This window comes from Pseudophryne corroboree, chromosome 8 (genome assembly GCF_028390025.1).
Source record: "Pseudophryne corroboree isolate aPseCor3 chromosome 8, aPseCor3.hap2, whole genome shotgun sequence".
Taxonomy (NCBI): domain Eukaryota; kingdom Metazoa; phylum Chordata; class Amphibia; order Anura; family Myobatrachidae; genus Pseudophryne; species Pseudophryne corroboree.
In genome coordinates this window covers 58,185,375-58,207,192 of record NC_086451.1, presented here as the reverse complement: position 1 = coordinate 58,207,192, position 21,818 = coordinate 58,185,375, and the positions used below count along the sequence as shown (strand labels likewise).

Genomic DNA, 21,818 nt, shown 5'->3' with positions numbered 1-21,818 from the left:
GATGCCGACTCAAAGCGGCATATGGAGTCGTTGCCTTACAAGGGGGAGGAGTTGTTAGGAGAAGGCCTCTCGGACCTTGTCTCTACTGCTACGGCTGGTAAATCGAATTTTTTACCTTATGTTCCCCCACAACATACTAAGAAGGCACCTCATTACCAAATGCAGTCCTTTCGTTCAAATAAAAGCAAAAAGGTACGGGGATCGTCCTTTCTTGCCAGAGGTAAAGGCAAGGGAAAAAAGCTGCACACAGCTAGTTCCCAGGAGCAGAAGTCCCCCCCTATGTCTGCAAAATCCACCGCATGACGCTGGGGCTTCCCTGGGGGGGTCAGCTCAAGTGGGGGCACGTCTTCGATTTTTCAGCCACGTCTGGGTTCACTCACAGGTGGATCCCTGGGCAATAGAGATTGTTTCTCAGGGATACAGGCTGGAATTCGAAGAGATGCCTCCTCGCCGGTTCTTCAAATCGGCTCTGCCAGCTTCTCCGTCAGAAAGGGAGTTAGTGTTAACTGCAATTCAAAAATTGTACCTGCAATAGGTGATAGTCAAGGTTCCTCTTCTCCAGCAAGGAAAGGGGTATTACTCAACCCTGTTTGTGGTTCAGAAACCGGACGGTTCGGTCAGACCCATTTTGAATCTGAAATCCCTGAACCTGTACTTGAAAAAGTTCAAGATGGAATAGCTCAGAGCGGTCATCGCCAGCCTGGAGGGGGGGGATTGGATGGTTTCCCTGGACATAAAGGATGCTTACCTTCATGTTCCGATTTTTCTTCCTCACCAGGGGTTCCTGAGATTTGCGGTACAGGACTGTCATTACCAATTTCAGACGTTGCCGTTTGGGCTTTCCACGGCCCCGAGAATTTTCACCAAGGTAATGGCGGAAATGATGGTGCTCCTGCGCGACACAATTATCCCATACTTGGACGATCTCCTCATAAAGGCGAGATCTCGAGAGAAAGTTACTGGACAGCGTGTCATTGTCTGTGAGGACGTTGCAACAGCACGGCTGGATTCTCAATATTCCGAAATCCCAGCTGGTTCCTACAACGCGTCTGACCTTTTTGGGCCTGATTCTGGACACAGAACAGAAAAAGGTTTTTCTTCCGATGGAAAAGGCTCAGGAGCTCATAGCTCTGGTCAGGAACCTATTAAAGCTAAAAATGTTTCAGTGCTTCACTGCACACGTGTCCTGGGGAAGATGGTGGCATCGTACGAGGCCATCCCCTTCGGCAGGTTCCATGCGAGGACTTTTTAATGGGACCTAATGGACAAATGGTCCGGGTCTCATTTACAAATGCATCAAAGGATCACCCTGTCTCCCAGAGCCAGGATATCTCTCCAGTGGTGGCTGCACAGTGCTCACCTCCTGGAAGGCTGCAGGTTCGGCATTCAGGACTGGATCCTGGTGACCACGGACGCAAGCCTCCGAGGTTGGAGAGCAGTCACACTGGGAAGAAATTTCCAAGGTCTCTGGTCAACTCTAGAGACTTGTCTCCACATCAGCGTCCTGGAGTTGAGGGCCATATACAACAGCCTACGTCAAGCGGAGGCATTACTTCGGGACAAACCGGTTCTGATTCAGTCGGACAATGTCACAGCAGTGGTTCATGTAAACCGCCAAGGCGGCACAAGGAGCAGAGTGGCCATGGCAGAAGCAACCAGGATTCTTCGCTGGGCGGAGAATCATGTAAGCGCACTGTCGGCAGTGTTCATCCCGGGGGTGGACAACTGAGAAGCGGACTTCCTCCGCAGACACGACCTGCATCCGGGAGAGTGGGGACTTCATCACGAAGTCTTCGCACAGATCGCGGGTCGGTGGGGACTGCCTCAGATAGACATGATGGCGTCCCGTCTCAACAAAAAGCTAAAGCGATATTGCGCCTGGTCAAGAGACCCTCAGGCGGTAGCTGTAGACGCTCTGTTGACACCATGGGTGTTCAGATCGGTCTATGTGTTCCCTCCTTTGCCTCTCATACCCAAGGTGTTGAGAATAATAAGGCAAAGAAGAGTGAGAACAATCCTCATTGTTCCAGATTGGCTACGAAGGACTTGGTATCCGGATCTGCAAGAGTTGCTCACAGAAGAACCGTGGCCTCTTCCTCTAAGGCAGGACCTGCTGCAACAGGGGCTCTGTCTGTTCCCAGACTTATCCTAGCGGAAAAAGGGATTCCGGAGGAGGTCATTCCTACCCTGATTAAGGCTAGGAAGGACGTGACATCGAAACATTATCACCGCATATGGCGAAAATGTTTCTTGGTGTGAGGCCAGGACTGCTCCTACGGAGGAGTTCCATTTGGGCCGTTTACTTCACTTCCTTCAAACAGGAGTGAATTTGGGACTAAAATTAGGATCCATAAAGGTTCAAATTTCGGCCTTGTCCATTTTGTTTCAAAAATAATTGGCTTCTCTTCCTGAAGTACAGACATTTGTGAAGGGAGTGCTGCATATTCAGCCTCCTTTTATACCTCCGGTGGCGCCTTGGGATCTTAACGTGGTATTAAGTTTCCTCAAGTCACCTTGGTTTGAACCACTCAAAACAGTGGAGTTGAAATATCTCACTTGGAAGGTGGTCATGTTGTTGGCCTTAGCTTCTGCAAGGCGTGTTTCGGAATTAGCGGCTTTGTCATATAAAAGTCCCTATCTGTTTTTTCACGTGGATAGGGCAGAATTGAGAACTCGTACTCAATTCCTGCCTAAAGTGGTCTCATCTTTTCATATGAACCAACCTATTGTCGTGCCTGTGGCTACGCGAGAATTGGAGGATTCCGAGTCACTTGATGTGGTCAGGGCTTTGAAGATTTATGTGGCCAGAACAGCTAGGGTCAGGAAGACAGAGGCGCTGTTTATCCTGTATGCAGCCAATAAGGTTGGCGCACCTGCTTCAAAGCAGACTATTGCTCGCTGGATCTGTAACACGATTCAGCAAGCACATTCTTCGGCAGGATTGCCATTGCCAAAATCGGTTCAGGCCCATTCCACTAGGAAGGTGGGCTCTTCTTGGGCGGCTGCCCGAGGGGTCTCGGCATTACAGTTGTGCCGAGCAGCTACTTGGTCAGGATCAAACACCTTTGCAAGGTTCTATAAGTTTGATACCCTAGCTGAGGAGGACCTCCTGTTTGCTCAGTCGGTGCTGCAGAGTCATCCGCACTCTCCCGCCCGTTTGGGAGCTTTGGTATAATCCCCATGGTCCTTACGGAGTCCCAGCATCCTCTAGGACGTTAGAGAAAATAAGATTTTACACTTACCGGTAAATCTATTTCTCGTAGTCCGTAGAGGATGCTGGGCGCCCGTCCCAAGTGCGGACTTCTTCTGCAAGACTTGTTTATAGTTACTGCTTACATAAGGGTTATATTATAGTTCATCGGTTTGGACCGAGACTATAGGTCCATACACACTTAACGATATAATGAGCGACGTCGTTCATTTTCCCCCTCCTTGAGCGACGTCGCTCATTATATCGTTAAGTGTGTATGCCGCCAGCGACGACCGATGCGCGGCCCCGCGGGTCGGCAACGATCGTCGCTGTCGGTAGGGCATGCATATGAAGGATGTGGACTGTCGTCCACGACCTTCATGCAGGGCTGGCGGGGGCGTGACGTCACTGAGCGATATGAGCGGTCATATCGCTCAGTGCGTACAGGCGGCCGCCGACCGGCCGGCCCGGGAGGGGGAGACGTTAGACGATGTCGCTCACAGAGCGACATAGTCTAATGTGTATGGGCCTTATGTTGTTTGTTCATACTGTTAACTGGGTAGTTTATCACAAGTTATACGGTGTGGCTGGTATGAATCTTGCCCTTGGATTAACAAAAATCCTTTCCTCGTACTGTCCTTCTCCTCTGGGCACAGTTTCTCTAACTGAGGTCTGGAGGAGGGGCATAGAGGGAGGAGCCAGTGCACACCCAGAGTCTAAAGTCTTTCTTAAAGTGCCCATGTCTCCTGCGGAGCCCGTCTATCCCCATGGTCCTTACGGAGTCCCAGCATCCTCTACGGACTGCGAGAAATAGATTTACCGGTAAGTGTAAAATCTTATTTCTCTGACGTTCTAGTGGATGCTGGGGACTCCGTAAGGACCATGGGGAATAGACGGCTCCGCAGGAGACTGGGCACATCCAAAGAAAGCTTTAGGACTATCTGGTGTGCACTGGCTCCTCCCCCTATGACCCTCCTCCAAGCCTCAGTTAGATTTCTGTGCCCGGCTGAGCTGGATGCACACTAGGGGCTTTCCTGAGCTCCTAGGAAGAAAGTATATGTTAGGTTTTTTATTTTCAGTGAGACCTGCTGGCAACAGGCTCACTGCACCGAGGGACTAAGGGGAGAAGAAGCGAACCCACCTAAGTGGTGGTAGCTTGGGCTTCTTAGGCTACTGGACACCATTAGCTCCAGAGGGATCGAACACAGGACCCGACCTCGTCGTCCGTTCCCGGAGCCGCGCCGCCGTCCCCCTTACAGAGCCAGAAGCAAGAAGGTGGTCCGGAAAATCGGCGGCTGAAGACTTCTGTCTTCTCCAAGGTAGCGCACAGCACTGCAGCTGTGCGCCATTGCTCCTCATGCACACCACACACTGCGGTCACTGATGGGTGCAGGGCGCTGGGGGGGGGCGCCCTGAGCAGCAATATTAACACCTTGGCTGGCGAACTGACACCATATATAGCCCCAGGGGCTATATAGGTGTTTATTAACCCCTGCCAGAACTTTTACAATAGCGGGAGAAACCCCACCGAAAAAGGGGCGGAGCCATCTCCCTCAGCACACTGGCGCCATTTTCCCTCACAGCTCTGCTGGAAGGATCGCTCCCTGGCTCTCCCCTGCAGTCCTGCACTACAGAAAAGGGTTAAAAAGAGAGGGGGGGCACAAATTAGGCACAGTATATATATATAATTATGCAGCTATAAGGGAAAACACTCTCTATAGGAGATATCCCTGTGATATATAGCGCCCTGGTGTGTGCTGGCATACTCTCCCTCTGTCTCCCCAAAGGGCTTTGTGGGGTCCTGTCCTCTGTCAGAGCATTTCCTGTGTGTGTGTGCTGTGTGTCGGTACTGCTGTGTCGACATGTATGATGAAGATAATGATGTGGAGGCGGAGCAAATGCCTGTGAATGGGATGTCACCCCCTGCGGGGTCGACACCGGTGTGGATGGACTTATGGAAGGAATTACGTGACAGTGTCAACTCCTTACATAAAAGGTTTGACGACCTAGGACAGCCGGCTGCTCAGCTTGTGCCTGTCCAAGCGTCTCACATGTCATCAGGGGCTCTAAAACGCCCGCTACCTCAGATGGCAGATACCGACTCCAGTGTCGACGACGATGAGACTAGTGTACCTTCCAATAGGGCCACCCGTTACATGATTGAGGCAATGAAAAATGTATTACACATTTCTGATAATACCCCAGATACCACAAAAAAGGGTATTATGTTTGGTGACAGAAAACTACCAGTAGTTTTCCTGCATCTGAGGAATTGATATGAGGTGTGTGAGGAAGCGTGGACTTCCCCCGATAAGAAATTGATAATTTCTAAGCAGCGTACCCTTTTCCGCCAGAGGATAGGTCACGTAGGGAAATAACCCCTAGGGTAGATAAAGCGGTTACACGCTTATTAAAAAAGGTGGCACTACCGTCACGGATACGGCCGCCCTGAAGGACCTGCTGATAGAAAGCAGAAAACTACCCTTAAAGCTATATACACACACACGGGCATTATATTGAGACCTGCTATTGCCTCGGCATGGATGTGCAGTGTGGCAGCTGCGTGGTCAGATTCCCTGTCGGATAATATTCATACTATAGATAGGGACAATATTTTGCTGAAAATAGAGCATATAAAAGACGCTGTCTTATACATGCGTGATGCACAGAGGGATATTTGCCGACTGGCATCACTAATAAGCGCTATGTAAAACCATTGCCGCCAGACGGGGGTTATAGACTCTGCAATGGTCGGGCGATGCCGATTCAAAACGGCACATGGAAGTTTGCCCTAGAAGGGGGTGGAACTGTTTGGGGATGGTCTTTCAGACCTCGTTTCCACAGCTACGGCTGGGAAATCAAAACTTTTGCCACAAGCTACCCCACAGCAAAAGTAAGCACTGTATTATCAGGTACAGTCCCTTCGGCCCCAGAAAAGTAGAGGGCTAGAGGCTCATCTTTTCTGCCAAGAGGAAAAGGTAGAGGGAAAAAGCTGCAGCACACAGCTAGTTCCCGGGAGCAGAAGTCCTCCCCTGCGTCCGGTAAGTCCACAGCATGACGCTGGGGCTGCTCAGGCGGACCCGGGTACGGTGGGGGCCCGTCTCAGAAATTTCAGCGCACAGTGGGCTCTCTCACAGGTGGATCCCTGGGTTCTTCAAACAGTATCTCCGAGGTACAGGCTGGAATTCGAGACGTCTCCCCCCCGCCGTTTCCTAAAATCTGCCTTACCGGCAACTCCCTCTGGCAGGGAGGCAGTGTTGGTGGCTATCCAAAAAACTGTATTCACAGCAAGTGATTATCAAGGTACCCCTCCTTCTACAGGAAAAGGGTTACTTTTCCACAATGTTTGTGGTACCGAAACCGGACGGTTCGGTGAGACCCATCTTAAATTTAAAATCCTTGAACACATATAACAAAAGATTCAAGTTCAAGATGGAATCGCTCAGGGCGATTATTGCGATCCTGGACGAGGGGGATTACAGGGTCTCTCTGGACATCAAGGATACTTACCTGCATGTCCCCATTTACCCTCCTCACCAGGAGTACCTCAAGATTGTGGTACCGGACTGTCACTATCAGTTCCAGACGCTGCCGTTTGGATTATCCACGGCACCGAGGGTCTTTACCATGGGTAATGACCGAAATGAAGATACTCCTTCGCAAGAAGGGAGTTTTAATTATCCCGTATTTGGACGATCTCCTGATAAAGGCGAGGTCCAAGGAACAGTTGGTAAGGGGGTAGCACTTTCTCGGGAAGTGCTGCAACAGCAGGACTGGATTCTCAATTCCAAAGTCACAGCTGGTCCCGACGACACGTCTTCTGTTCCTGGGAATGATTCTGGAAACAGACCAGAAAAAAGTGTTTCTTCCAATGGAAAAAGCCGAGGAGTTGTCATCTCTAGTCAGAAACCTCCTAAGACCGGGACATGTGTCGGTACATCAATGCACACGAGTCCTGGGAAAAATGGTAGCTTCGTACGAAGCAATTCCATTCGGAAAGTTCCACGCAAGGATTTTCCAGTGGGACCTGTTGGACAAATGGTCCGGGTCCCATCTCCAGATACAGCAGCGGATAACCCGGTCGGCAAGAACCAGGGTGTCGCTGCGGTGGTGGCTGCAGAGGATTCATCTACTAGAGGGCCGCAGATTCGGAATACAGGACTGGGTCCTGGGGACCACGGATGCCAGCCTTCGGGGCTGGGGTGCAGTCACACAGGGAATAAAATCCCAAGGACTATGGTCCAAACAGGAGTTTTCACTTAACTTAAATTTTCTGGAGATAAGAGCCATTTACAAGGCCCTAAGCAAAACAAGGCCCCTGCTTCACCAGCCGTACTGATCCAATCAGACAACATCACGGCGCTCGCCCATGTAAACAGGCAGGGCGGCACAAGAAGCAGGAGGGCAATGGCAGAAGCCACAAGGATTCCCCGTTGGGCGGAAAATCATGTGGTAGCACTAGCAGCAGTGTTCATTCCGGGAGTGGACAACTGGGAAGCAGACTTCCGCAGCAGACTCCACCCGGGAGAATAGGGACTTCATCCAGAAGTCTTCCAAATGCTGGTAAACCGTTGGGAAAGACCACAGGTGGACATGAGGGCGTCCCGCCTCAATAAAAAAGATATTGCGCCAGGTCAAGGGAACCTCAGGCGATCGCTGTGGACGCTCTAGTGACACCGCGGGTGTACCAGTCGGTTTATGTGTTCCCTCCTCTCCCCCTCATACCCAAGGTACTAAGGTTAATAAGGAAAAGAGGAGTAAGAACTATACTCATTGTTCCGGATTGGCCAAGAAGGGCTTGGTACCTGGAACTTCAGGAGTTGATCTCAGAGGACCCATGGCCTCTGCCACTCAGACAGGATCTGCTGCAGCAGGGGCCCTGTCTGTTCAAAGACTTACTGCGGCTGCATTGACGGCATGGTGGTTGAACACCGGATCCTGAGTGAAAAAGGCATTCCGGAGGAAGTCATTCTTATCCTGATCAAAGCCAGGAAGGATGTCAGCCTGAAGTTCAGACGTTGTAAGGGAGTGCTGCATATTCAGCTCCTTTCTTGTGCCCCAGTGGCACCTTGGGATCTCAATGTGGTTTTGAAGTTCCTGGAATCACATTGGTTTGAGCCACTTAAAACCGTAGATTTGAAATATCTCACATGAAAAGTGGTCATGTGTTGGCTCTGGCTTCGGCCAGGCATGTGTCAGAATTGGCGGCTTTGTCATAAAAAAAAAAAAAAGCCCTTACCTGACTTTCCATATGGATAGGGCAGAGTTGAGGACTCGTCCTCACTTTCTCCCGAAAGTGGTATCAGGTTTTCACTTGTACCAACCTATTGTGGTGCCTGCGGCTACTAGGGACCTGGAGGATTCCAAGTTACTGGACGAAGTCAGGGCCCTGAAAAATTATATTTCCAGGACGGCTGGAGTCAGGAAAACTGACTCGCTGTTTATCCTAGATGCACCCAACATGCTGGGTGCTCCTGCTTCTAAGCAGACTATAGCGCGCTGGATTTGTAGCACTATTCAGCTTGCGCATTCTGCGGTGGGACTACCGCAGCCTAAATCTGTAAAAGCCCATTCCACATGGAAGGGGGCTCATCTTGGGCGGCTGCCCGAGGGGTCTCGGCTTTACAACTTGGCCGAGCTGCTACTTGGTCAGGGGCAAACACGTTGCAAAATTCTACAAATTTGATACCCTGGCTGAGAAGGACCTTGAGTTCTCTCATTCGGTGCTGCAGAGTCATCCGCACTCTCCCGCCCGTTTGGGAGCTTTGGTATAATCCCCATGGTCCTTACGGAGTCCCCAGCATCCACTAGGACGTCAGAGAAAATAAGATTTTACTCACCGGTAAATCTATTTCTCGTAGTCCGTAGTGGATGCTGGGCGCCCATCCCTAGTGCGGATTGTCTGCAATACTTGTAAATAGTTATTGTTACACAAATCGGGTTGTTATTGCGAACCATCTATTCAGAGGTTCCATTGTTATCATACTGTTAACCGGGGTTCCTATCACGAGTTATATGGTGTGATTGGTGTGGCTGGTATGAGTCTTACCCGGGATTCAAAATCCTTCCTTATTGTGTCAGCTCTTCCGGGCACAGTGTCCTAACTGAGGCTTGGAGGAGGGTCATAGGGGGAGGAGCCAGTGCACACCAGATAGTCCTAAAGCTTTCTTTGGATGTGCCCAGTCTCCTGCGGAGCCGTCTATTCCCCATGGTCCTTACGGAGTCCCCAGCATCCACTACGGACTACGAGAAATAGATTTACCGGTGAGTAAAATCTTATTTTTTTTAAATCTGGAACGTTGGCAGCTATCGGTATGGTGTGGTGAAGCTGTGCGAACGATGATCGTGTTCATGTGAATGATTTTGCTGCTGTTGGTTTCTTGCAGAAAAAAGCTGCTTCTCCTGGAGGATTTTGCCTGCGTGTCAGTGCTGGGCAGGGGGCATTTCGGCAAGGTAAGTGAGGATAATGTCTTCAGGATTCATGGGAGATGGGCAGCAAAGTATAATTCCTCCTATATGCTGTATATTGTATGCTATCTGATAAAGAACCATGACTGCATGGTTTCATGGAGCACTGGTGGGTTATGTCTAACAAATATTTTTATGCGGCGGTGACTTTTTTGGTAGTGTAATAAATTAGGATTTTGTGAAAGTGGTCCATACTATTCCTAGGGTAGGTGTTACAAGATGAATGTGTTTTTTTTAAGGTACAGTATGAAGGGGAACAAAGGTCTTTAAAACTGGAGTTGGCTTTTAAGATTGTACTTAGTTATTGTAGTTATTTTTTCCTAACGCAATATCAATATATAGTTGGTTTTTTTTTTAAATTATGGACGTGTGTGTGTGTGTGTGTGTGTGTGTGTGTGTATGTGTGTGTATATATATATATATATATATATATATATATATATATATATATATATTTCTCTAACGTCCTAAGTGGATGCTGGGGACTCCGTAAGGACCATGGGGAATAGCGGCTCCGCAGGAGACTGGGCACATCTAAAGAAAGCTTTAGGACTATCTGGTGTGCACTGGCTCCTCCCCCTATGACCCTCCTCCAAGCCTCAGTTAGATCTCTGTGCCCGAACGAGAAGGGTGCACACTAGGGGCTCTCCTGAGCTTCTTAGTGAAAGTTTTAGTTTTAGGTTTTTTATTTTCAGTGAGACCTGCTGGCAACAGGCTCACTGCATCGAGGGACTAAGGGGAGAAGAAGCGAACTCACCTGCGTGCAGAGTGGATTGGGCTTCTTAGGCTACTGGACATTAGCTCCAGAGGGACGATCACAGGCCCAGCTGGGATGGGTCCCAGAGCCGCGCCGCCGGCCCCCTTACAGAGCCAGAAGGCAGAAGAGGTCCGGAAAATCGGCGGCAGAAGACGTCCTGTCTTCAACAAGGTAGCGCACAGCACTGCAGCTGTGCGCCATTGCTCTCAGCACACTTCACTCTCCGGTCACTGAGGGTGCAGGGCGCTGGGGGGGGGCGCCCTGAGACGCAATAATAAACACCTTGGATGGCAAAAAATGCACCACATATAGCTCTTGAGCTATATGGATGCATTTAACCCCTGCCAAAATACATAAAAAAACGGGAGATAGGCTCCGCCCCCTTATCGGCGGCCTTATCTCCTCAGCACACTGGCGCCATTTTCCCTCACAGCTCCGTTGGAGGGATGCTCCCTGGCTCTCCCCTGCAGTCACTACACTACAGAAAGGGTTAAAAAAGAGAGGGGGGCACAAATTAGGCGCAGTATTAACTATACAGCAGCTATAAGGGAAAAAACACTTATATAAGGTTATCCCTGTATATATATAGCGCTCTGGTGTGTGCTGGCAAACTCTCCCTCTGTCTCCCCAAAGGGCTAGTGGGCTCCTGTCCTCTATCAGAGCATTCCCTGTGTGTGTGCTGTATGTCGGTACTTTTGTGTCGACATGTATGAGGAGAAAAATGATGTGGAGACGGAGCAGATTGCCTGTAATAGTGATGTCACCCCCTAGGGGGTCGACACCTGAGTGGATGAACTGTTGGAAGAAATTACGTGACAGTGTCAGCTCTGTATAAAAGACAGTGGTTGACATGAGACAGCCGGCTACTCAGCTTGTGCCTGTCCAGACGTCTCATAGGCCGTCAGGGGCTCTAAAGCGCCCGTTACCTCAGATGGCAGTTATAGACGCCGACACGGATACTGACTCCAGTGTCGACGGTGAAGAGACAAATGTGACTTCCAGTAGGGCCACACGTTACATGATTGAGGCAATGAAAAATGTTTTACACATTTCTGATAATACGAGTACCACCAAAAAGGGGTATTATGTTCGGTGAGGAAAAACTACCTGTAGTTTTCCTAAATCTGAGAAATTAAATGAGGTGTGTGATGATGCGTGGGTTTCCCCCGATAACAACTGATAATTTCTAAAATGTTATTGGCATTATATCCTTTCCCGCCAGAGGTTAGGGTGCGTTGGGAAACACCCCCTAGGGTGGATAAAGCGCTCACACGCTTGTAAGGGCTCTATCCTCTCCTGAGATGGCCGCTCTTAAGGATCCTGCTGATAGAAAGCAGGAGGGTATCCTAAAATGTATTTACACACATACTGGTGTTATACTGCGACCAGCAATCGCCTCAGCCTGGATGTGCAGTGCTGGGTTGGCGTGGTCGGATTCCCTGACTGAAAATATTGATACCCTAGATAGGGACAGTATATTTTTGCCTATAGAGCATTTGAAAGATGCATTTCTATATATGCGTGATGCACAGCGGAATATTTGCCGACTGGCATCAAGTCTAAGTGCGTTGTCCATTTCTACCAGTAGAGGGTTATGGACACGTCAGTGGTCAGCTGATGCGTATTCCAAACGGCATTTGGAAGTATTGCCTTATTAAGGGGAGGAGTTATTTGGGGTCGGTCTTTCAGACCTGGTGGCCACGGCAACAGCTGGGAAATCCACGTTTGTACCCCAGGTCGCCTCTCAACATGAGAAGACGCCGTATTATCAGGCGCAGTCTTTTCGTGGATAAGCGGGCAAAAGGTTCCTCATTTCTGCCCCGTGACAGAGGGAGAGGAAAAAGGCTGCAGAAATCAGCCAGTTCCCAGGAACAGAAACCCTCTCCCGCCTCTGCCCAGCCCTCAGTATACGCTGGGGCTTTACAAGCAGAATCAGGCACGGTGGGGGGGCCGTCTCAATGAATTTCAGCGCGCAGTGGGCTCACTCGCAAGTAGACCCCTGGATCCTTCAGGTGATATCTCAGGGGTACAAATTAGAATTCTAGACGTCTCCCCCTCGCCGTTTCCTAAAGTCAGCTTTACCGATGTCTCCTTCTGACAGGGAGACAGTTTTGGAAGCCATTCACAAGCTGTATTCCCAGCAGGTGATAATCAAGATACCCCTCCTGCAACAGGGAACGGGGTATTATTCCACACTGTTGTGGTACCGAAGCCGGACGGCTCGGTGAGACCGATTCTAAATCTAAAATCCTTGAACACTTACATACAGAGGTTCAAATTCAAGATTGAGTCACTCAGAGCAGTGATTGTGAACCTGGAAGAAGGGGACTACATGATGTCTCGGGACATTAAGGATGCTTACCTTCATGTCAAAATTTACCCTTCTCACCAAGGGTACCTCAGGTTTATGGTACAGAACTGTCACTATCAGTTCAGACGCTGCCGTATGGATAGTCCACGGCACCCCGGGTCTTTACCAAGGTAATGGCCGAAATGATGATATTCCTTCAAAGGAAGGGAATTTTAGTTATCCCTTACTTGGACAATTCCCTGATAAGGGTAAGATCCAGGGAACAGTTGGAGGTCGGTGTAGCACTATCTCAGGTAGTGTTGATGCAGCACGGTTGGATTCTCAATATTCCAAAATCGCAGCTGGTTCCGACGACTTGTCTTCTGTTCCTAGGGATGATCCTGGACACAGTCCAGAAAAAGGTGTTTCTCCCGGAGGAGAAAGCCAGGGAGTTATCCGAGCTAGTCAGGAACCTCCTAAAACCGAGCCAAGTCTCAGTGCATCAATGCACAAGGGTTCTGGGAAAAATGGTGGCTTCCTACGAAGCAATCCCATTCGGCAGATTCCACGCAAGAACTTTCCAGTGGGACCTGCTGGACAAATGGTCCGGGTTGCATCTTCAGATGCATCAGCGGATAACCCTGTCACCAATGATAAAGCTAAATATTTATCTTATATAAAACCCTTTATGAGGTCTAAGAACACTGTACGCTATTTACGTATGGAGTACTGTAAGGGTACGCTCGTTGCGTAACAATCACTTAGCCGTGGTCGAGACGCTCAAGCGTCACGTTCGCTCACGGCCAAGAGATCACAGGCAGGCACGCTATTGGCTGCTGACTAACGTAATGGTTCACTATAGCGTAACGGACGCTGTATCGGGAGCGGGCTGCTCGAGCGATACAGACGCTCACGAGAATACGCTGTTGGTATCGGGCACACTTATAGGTGAGCGACTACCGTAATGCTACGCTATCAGCGTAGCGGACGCTCGAGACCACGAGGAGATCACCAGCGGCGCTGACGCTCACAATGTTAAACCTTTATATCTAAACCATAAACAATGTAATATGCTGTAAAACCTTAGTGTAGAGATAGGGTGTAGATGCAACACAGTGTAACCTTATTAACTTAAAAGCTGTTTGAGCGTCACCGACGCTCTGAGAATACTTAACACTATAAGAAATACACAGATACCGTGCTTAGGGTCCAACGCCTAATATATATATATTATGAATGTTATACTTGCAAAATAATTTAATACAATACAAGTCATACACTACAATAAAACATAGACTAACTAACCAGGTAACTACACATGAAATACAATACAATACTACTACGTTTAAGAGAATACGAGAGAAAGAGAAGAGAGAGAGAGAGAGAGAGATATGGCCCATAATAACAAGAAAGACAATATGATTGCGGAGAAAACTTACGCACAAAGGAAACGATCGCATGCGCCTCTGGACATCCAGCTCCCGATTTTCAGCAATGATAACCGTTGAGGAGTGAGAGCTGGATGTGATCGGCTTGTCTATTTATGCCCCACACACAATACAATTCAATGGTCCCTACAATCTCATTGTTCATTGGACACAGGAATTCCTCCTCGCATTATAACAAAAGGTCATAGGTTGATTCATACAGGTGGGCTGTGACGATTTCCAACAGCTCAGGTGGGAGGGAAACTGGGTTTCCCGCCGCATGGATAATTAAGTGCAAATAATAGTAAATGGACATAAACTTCTTATGTCCATAACTATTCGCACGAGCAATTAATCCGCTTCAAACCAACACCGGAATATTGCTAATTAAATACTCTTCCGATGGATACTGAACACCACTGTATTACTCCTGTCTGACCCTTCGTATCAAACAAAGGGGGATTTCTCTGTTCATGAGCATTCTACATTAACCAAACTTTCAGAATCTATCAAAGGGACCATGATCTACAAAATACATTATATAGTGAAAATATGTAACGATTGAGTCGCACGCTACGAACACATGAACTCTACCGTAAATGCACATACCGCGCGCCCGCGGGTGCCCGCAACAGCGAGTATGCGCACTCACGGGAGAGCGCACGCATGCGCAGCGCAGACCTGTATGAGGTGCAAATATGGCAGTGTGCATCGTGATATTTTTCTGACTTTGACAGTCCACCCTTTGGCAGTCAACAATAACTGCCACTTCCTAAAACATTTCAAAAAGAGAAAAATATATGTCAGGGGTTAATACATTTACATGGTTGGGTAGGGGAGGAGAGGAGAAGGTAGGAAAAAGGGTATGACCTAGTGAGATAGCAGAAGCATGTGTGTATGAATCCATGTTTGGGGGTCATGTATCATCGTGCCGTACGTGTTTTAAATCAAGCTTCGAGGTATTGCGAAGTATACATTTGAATTCCTTCTTATCCCGTGGTACGGGTCTGTGGATGGGCTGTCAAACTTTACCGAGCTCTTTTCGGATTTTGGTTGCAACAAAATGGGGAGCACATTTTAGTTGATGATACATGAATGTGGGAATATGTGATTGCTGATATTTGTGCCTGTATTCCCTATACTATGTGTGTAATTACCTGAAGGTTGTAGAGATGAAGAAAAGACATAATTACGGTAAATGCAGTGGTATTCTATGTCAGGTAAATGAACATTTGTCGGTTGAAGTCTTGTTCGGTGTCTGTTGAATGCAGTCTTCTTTGTGCTTTTGCCCATAAGGTGCGAGCAAAAGCTTTGTCAATGTCCATAGATTTACAAAAGTGTTGGGCTAGCGTAATTTTAAAATTTCTAGGGAAACTGGGGATCTATGGCAAAGTTCATCAAAAATCTGTGTATCAGGTTGTCAAAATTTCTTCTTTAATCCATCTGTTGTCTGTATATCGGCTCATCAAATTCCTCGTCCAAGTGGGTCTTTTTACCTTGGAGAAAACGGAAAAACAGGTGAAAGAAACGGACCGTAGAAATCGCATTTTCATCACATCATTGTTTCTACCGTCGGGTCATAAATCAAATCCATTGGAATTACAGTTTCCTCACTCCTTAAACTCATCACCCTGGTACTTCGTTTGCACTTCGTTAAAGCCTGACCGCATCTAAATATCAAGCCAATCATTATGATAACACCTAAGATACATAGGAGAAACTTCCCAACATCCATTATGACTCCTTGAGCCCATTCTCCTAAACCGGAGAACCAATTTCGCGGGTTCAACCATGACACCCAACCAGTCAGCTCATTACTCACAGCAGCAAGGGTGAGATTGTGTCTCCTGCGAAATTCCCACTTCAGTTGGAGAATATCGTCCATCTTTTGGTCTATGACCTCGACCGGGTCCTCGGTACTATTTGTAATATATGTGCAACATTTCACGCCGTACTGCGTTGCCAGTGTGACACAATATCCACCTGTTACTGCTGTGAGATAATTGAGAACCATTCTATGCTGAACTAGTTCTGTTTTATAAGCCTGAAGCTCTCTTCCAGTGTACCTAAACGTGTCATCATACATTTCTGTGATATTGTCTAACAAATTTGCGAGCGCAGATATGTATTTATAATTCAACACTCCTCTGGCGGTGCGAGTGAAATCTAACGCGATTAGAACCTGAATCCCGGTGGATTCATGGATCATGTCAGAGGCCGGATGCTCTGTTCTTTCTATCAGGTGCCGTTTAACTACGTGCTCGTAATGGGTGTGAGTATAAGGAGCTTGGGCAACACGGTGTATATCTTTCATTTTGGCATGTGATACAGTCATTACTTCAGGCAGTACTTTTCCAATATAACACAATCCTTCAGAGTTTGGGGCAAGCCACTTATACGCCTTCCTCCCGCATATGAAATATGCATCATCGGGGAGAACATATGGGACGGAGTAGGACATAACCATATTACACATCTTCCATGTGAAATCTCCTAACCCTAATTCTCCCATCTGTCTAGTACACGTATCAGCTTGTACGATATGTGCACAGTATCCTGGTGATACCTCTCCAACTCTCGTAATCCTATTTCCTAGGGTATACCTATATCGGAAAGATTTTCCTCTACTGGCTATGTGGCGTATAAGCTCTGTATCTGTCGGCATTCTATCTGCTCTATATGAAAAGGTCATGGTTTGGTTACTCCATGACACCTCCCAATTTCCCGGCTTTCGGGGATTGAAAATGTTAAAACATATGAGGGATCTATCCACATGATATTGGTGGAGCTTCAAACTAGGAGGACTGGAGATATTAAACCTCCTGTCCACCGGCCTCCCACCACTTAGCTCAAGTACCTCCCCTATCGTTAAAGGAAATGGTACTAGTCCTGATTTGCTATGACCTTGAGGTACTTGAGAGCATACCCAACAATCTGTTTGATTTAACACACTACCCACTAAAGAGTGATAGTCACTCAAGGGATGCCGGTCCATGTGGATATTAAAACTGGATTGGCATTTCTTAATGCACCCATCCTCGACTACGTTGTCACAGAGCCTACAGATACAGTTTTCTTCAGCTAACAATCCTTCACAATTCCTTCTATGGTCAATGCTATCGGATCGTTTTCTGATACTCGCCTTTGCTTGTTGATTATGTTGTTCTTGGGAAACTACGCCTCCATCTCTGTCATCGGAACCTTTCTGGATCCTTTCTCGACCTCCATGGTACTCTCGCCGGAACAGACTGCTCTGGTCAACATCATGGTCAACAGGAAAATCCGGATCACAGTCTCTTGGGGCAAGTCCATCTTATAGGAGGAGAAAAGAAGAAATTTGTAATGGGGGTACAGGAAAACAGTTTGAGGGGGAGAGAAACTTGTTACGATAATTAAGTTCTCTAGTCTTGTTGTTCTTCTTGTCTTGCTGTCATCTCAAAGGTGCTGTCTCTCAGTCTTCCAAACGAACATTCCGGTGATGCAATATTCCTTCCAAACCAGCGATCTTTCTGTAAGGAGCAAAAAATCTTGCATTACCATTTGCCTAACTGAGGTGTGACATACCATCTTTAAAACATAAAAACATGGGTGAGAAGAGGGAGAGGAAAAAATAACAACAAGAGAGAGAACCGTTCACATATGTGTGTATGTATATATATATATATATATATAACATAACACATCAATAAACAACAGAGAAAAAAAACATTTTTCAAACAAACATTTTCTAAAACATTGTCAGATCATCAGGCTGTCATATCTACATGTCCAATGGTTTCCTTGCGCAGTCCCTCCCCCCAGCACTTCCATATTCCACTGTCTGTATCTGGCCAGAATACATTGATGCGGATAGGTCATGCTGGGGTTTGGTAGACTTCTGCAAAGACCAAGTATATATGCAATGTTTGAATCCTACCAATAATCGTCCGAGATGGGGGGAGAGAAAAAAACATTTCACAGATGCATTTACAACGTTTCACCCGGTCATTCCTGTGTCTTCAGGGAATGACCTCCCAATTTATTAACTATAACCTCAGGCTTACCATCAGTCCTAATGATCACCTTTCCTGATTGCACATTATGGGTGTGGCTCAAAATTCTTCCTATATGATCCCTGATTATAATTTGGTGTGTTATAATTTTGCTCATTTCTTGGTCTAGGGGGTCTAACTTTATGTGGGTTATTACAGTTGCTGGCATAATGCCCTTCTCTTCTACAATGATAACAAATCCTTGGCTTTCTCCATGTGCTAGGGGCCTGGGATTCCGGTCGACTTGATGCCTCCTCTAGTGCTTGGATGCTCAGTACCATCAACCGCTCTCCCTGTGCTTCCCTGGTTCTTTGGATATTTTGGTCATGCTCGATAGCGGACTCTCTTAATGCAGCCACCGAGATACCTCTCCAGTGAGGTATGGAGGTTTGTACCCTGATTTTTAGTGTGTCTTTTAAGCTGTCCATTAATACAGACACAGCTACCTCTCTGTGGTGTACGTTAGTTTCAATGTCATCTATACCAGTGTACCTAGCCATATCCTGCAGAGCCCGGTGAAAATACTCTGATGCGGATTCACCTTCTTTTTGTTTTATTGTAAAGATTTGATTCCACTTTACTACTGCAGGAAAATATTCTTTCAACTGTAGATTGATTCTTTTTACATTATCTTGGTTATACTTGTCTGTTAGTGGTACTTCCTCATCTAGCTTACAATCAGAAATAAATTTCAATGAATCAACATCGGGGGGTAAACATGCCCTCAAAACTGTTCGCCAATCTTTGTTATTTGGCTCTGCAGTGTTTCCTAGCACTCTTATGTATTTTTGACAAGCAACTAAGTCTTTCCTGGGATCAGGAAATTCAGACAGAATTGTTCTTAATTCTGTTCGGGAAAAGGGGCAGTACATGGCGATGTTCCTGACAGGAGTGACTCCTGAAGAGTCAGTTTTCCCATTTGGTACTGCAATTACCCTGACAGGATTAAGTCCAGTAACGTCATTCTGAATTGATTCCACGATATGAGGTACATTTGTTTGTGCGTGATGTATAATACCATACGTACCTGTGGACACGACCTCACCTGACCCTCCGTTAGGGGGTTTGATTACAGTCTTTACCGATTTGGTCGCGTCCACCTGGATGTCTTGTGTGATGGCTGCTGGAAAAGGCTCTGACATTGTGCTGGGCTCACTTTCTTGTCGGTGTTCCTGAGGAAAGTTTAACAAGGGGTGCGACTTGCATGGGTTAATAGTTGTACATTTAACACTTTCATTTTTATAAACCTTATTACGTTTGTTACATTCATTCTTAATATAGTTACTAAGTGCACTTTTATCGCACCCCATTGTGCCTTTCTCCGCAACCATAATCCTCTCCATTGCCATGTCTCTCCTCTCAGGATGAAAGTTAGGTATGTAAGTTAAATTTCTTTGCATTTCACTTTCCTGTAGCCATAACTGCAAACAATCATCATGTTTAACCCGTTGTTTCCAGGATTTTATGAGACAGATCCTCCGCCTTAAATTATGCAATACCTCTAAGTCAAAACCTACCTATCCCAGGAAATGGTGCTTTATCCCCCGCAGTCATTCGTGTCCATTCATCACAAAAGGTCTCAGTGTGGGGACCATACCTCCTCCACATTACTAACCGAGCAGACCCTCGGGGTCTGCAAGCCTCTGCAGTCTGAACCCTGACTGCTGAACGTCCCTGTGTTGTGCACTTGGCTTCCATTGTGGACCTCTTTTAACACAGAAAAAAACTTCCTAAAATGCACCAAACACAGTCTACGGTGAAAATCCTTAAAGCTCTTCCACTGAACTTCTTCTGCTCCGATTATCTCCGGTCCGCCTTCTAGCAGACACGTGTAACCGTTGCAGGCCCTATCTCTAGAGATTTTCCTGAGAGACCAGTGAAAATTCCCTTCCTTTTTCTTTACACAAATCACGCTTGCATGTGCTTCCCACAACACGTATGAGGGCAATTTACCTCGTATCACGTTGCGTTATTGGTCACACCTACAACCGTGCGGTCCAATCGTACCACTTATAAACACTTGTTGCCCATAAATGGTAGGATCATTGGAGTCTCCCTACTGTGCTCCAAAACAGCCAAAGCGTAATACAACGAAAACTTTATCACACTCTGTTGCACGTTTTCACTCAGACCGTGCTCATCACGTCTTTACACAAAGATCACCCAGATCACTCAGTTCACAAAGCGGGATTCAATACACTCATACCGTTTTCAACCCACTATCATTCTTATAGTTTTCTGATCAGAAAAATAATTTCCCGTAGTCTGATAGCTGTCCCCAGAGGCATTACAGTAAAGTAAGGTATTTAAACTAAGTTTTGGAAAAACTGAAATCAATTTGTGCTATTATCACGTGGCTATGCTATACCGCCCCCACTAAAACAATGCTATTGTGCGATTTGAGTTTCGGTGGGCGTACCCAGACGCTCCGTTGCGTAATATACGCTGCGTGCGTCGGCCTTTGTGTTGCGTTCACGAGTCTCAGCCTTTTGTTAGAGACACGTGTACGCTGGCCATACAAAAATATAATTAGCACGTTTATCAATGTAGATGATCTTTAACTGTAATCATCTACCAAGCACCACACTGGTCTTTCCTTGTATCTCAGGCGAAGCTGTGCGTGTGTTTTACAAATTACCCCTTAATGTATCGTTTTTACTCTTTAACTACCAATAGCAACAAATCTTTCTCAGCACGTTATCAATTGTGAAATGGCAAACAGGAGAGTGACATGAAAATAAGATTTTACTTACCGATAAATCTATTTCTCGTAGTCCGTAGTGGATGCTGGGACTCCGTAAGGACCATGGGGAATAGCGGCTCCGCAGGAGACAGGGCACAAAATAAAAGCTTGAGATATCAGGTGGTGTGCACTGGCTCCTCCCCCTATGACCCTCCTCCAAGCCAGTTAGGATACTGTGCCCGGACAAGCGTACATAATAAGGAAGGATATTGAATCCCGGGTAAGACTCATACCAGCCACACCAATCACACCGTACAACTCGTGATCTGAACCCAGTTAACAGTATGATAAATTTAAAGGAGCCTCTGAAAGGATGGCTCAACAATAATAACCCGAATTTTTTGTAACAATAACTATATACAAGTATTGCAGACAATCCGCACTAGGGATGGGCGCCCAGCATCCACTACGGACTACGAGAAATAGATTTATCGGTAAGTAAAATCTTATTTTCTCTAACGTCCTAAGTGGATGCTGGGACTCCGTAAGGACCATGGGGATTATACCAAAGCTCCCAAACGGGCGGGAGAGTGCGGATGACTCTGCAGCACCGAATGAGAGAACTCCAGGTCCTCCTCAGCCAGGGTATCAAATTTGTAGAATTTAGCAAACGTGTTTGCCCCTGACCAAGTAGCTGCTCGGCAAAGTTGTAAAGCCGAGACCCCTCGGGCAGCCGCCCAAGATGAGCCCACTTTCCTTGTGGAATGGGCTTTTACTGATTTTGGCTGTGGCAATCCTGCCACGGAATGTGCAAGCTGAATTGTACTACAAATCCAACGAGCAATCGTCTGCTTTGAAGCAGGAGCACCCAGCTTGTTGGGTGCATACAGGATAAACAGCGAGTCAGTTTTCCTGACTCCAGCCGTCCTGGAAACATATATTTTCAAGGCCCTGACAACGTCCAGCAACTTA

At 47.1% G+C, this 21,818-nt stretch overlaps 1 protein-coding gene across 4 annotated transcripts in view; it reads left to right on the top strand.

The window, feature by feature from the left end:
• The window catches only part of PKN3 (protein kinase N3), a 138,554-nt gene that overhangs the window by 45,921 nt on the left and 70,815 nt on the right, over window positions 1–21,818 (top strand). For all 4 annotated transcript variants that reach the window (XR_010182962.1, XR_010182961.1, XR_010182960.1 and 1 more), the window contains exon 13: window positions 9,577–9,643. Coding sequence is in view for 1 of the 4 variants with exons in the window: in XM_063936446.1 (XP_063792516.1) it covers window positions 9,577–9,643 (67 nt within the window). In the remaining 3 variants the exon portion in view is untranslated. The remainder of the gene's footprint in view (window positions 1–9,576; window positions 9,644–21,818) is intronic.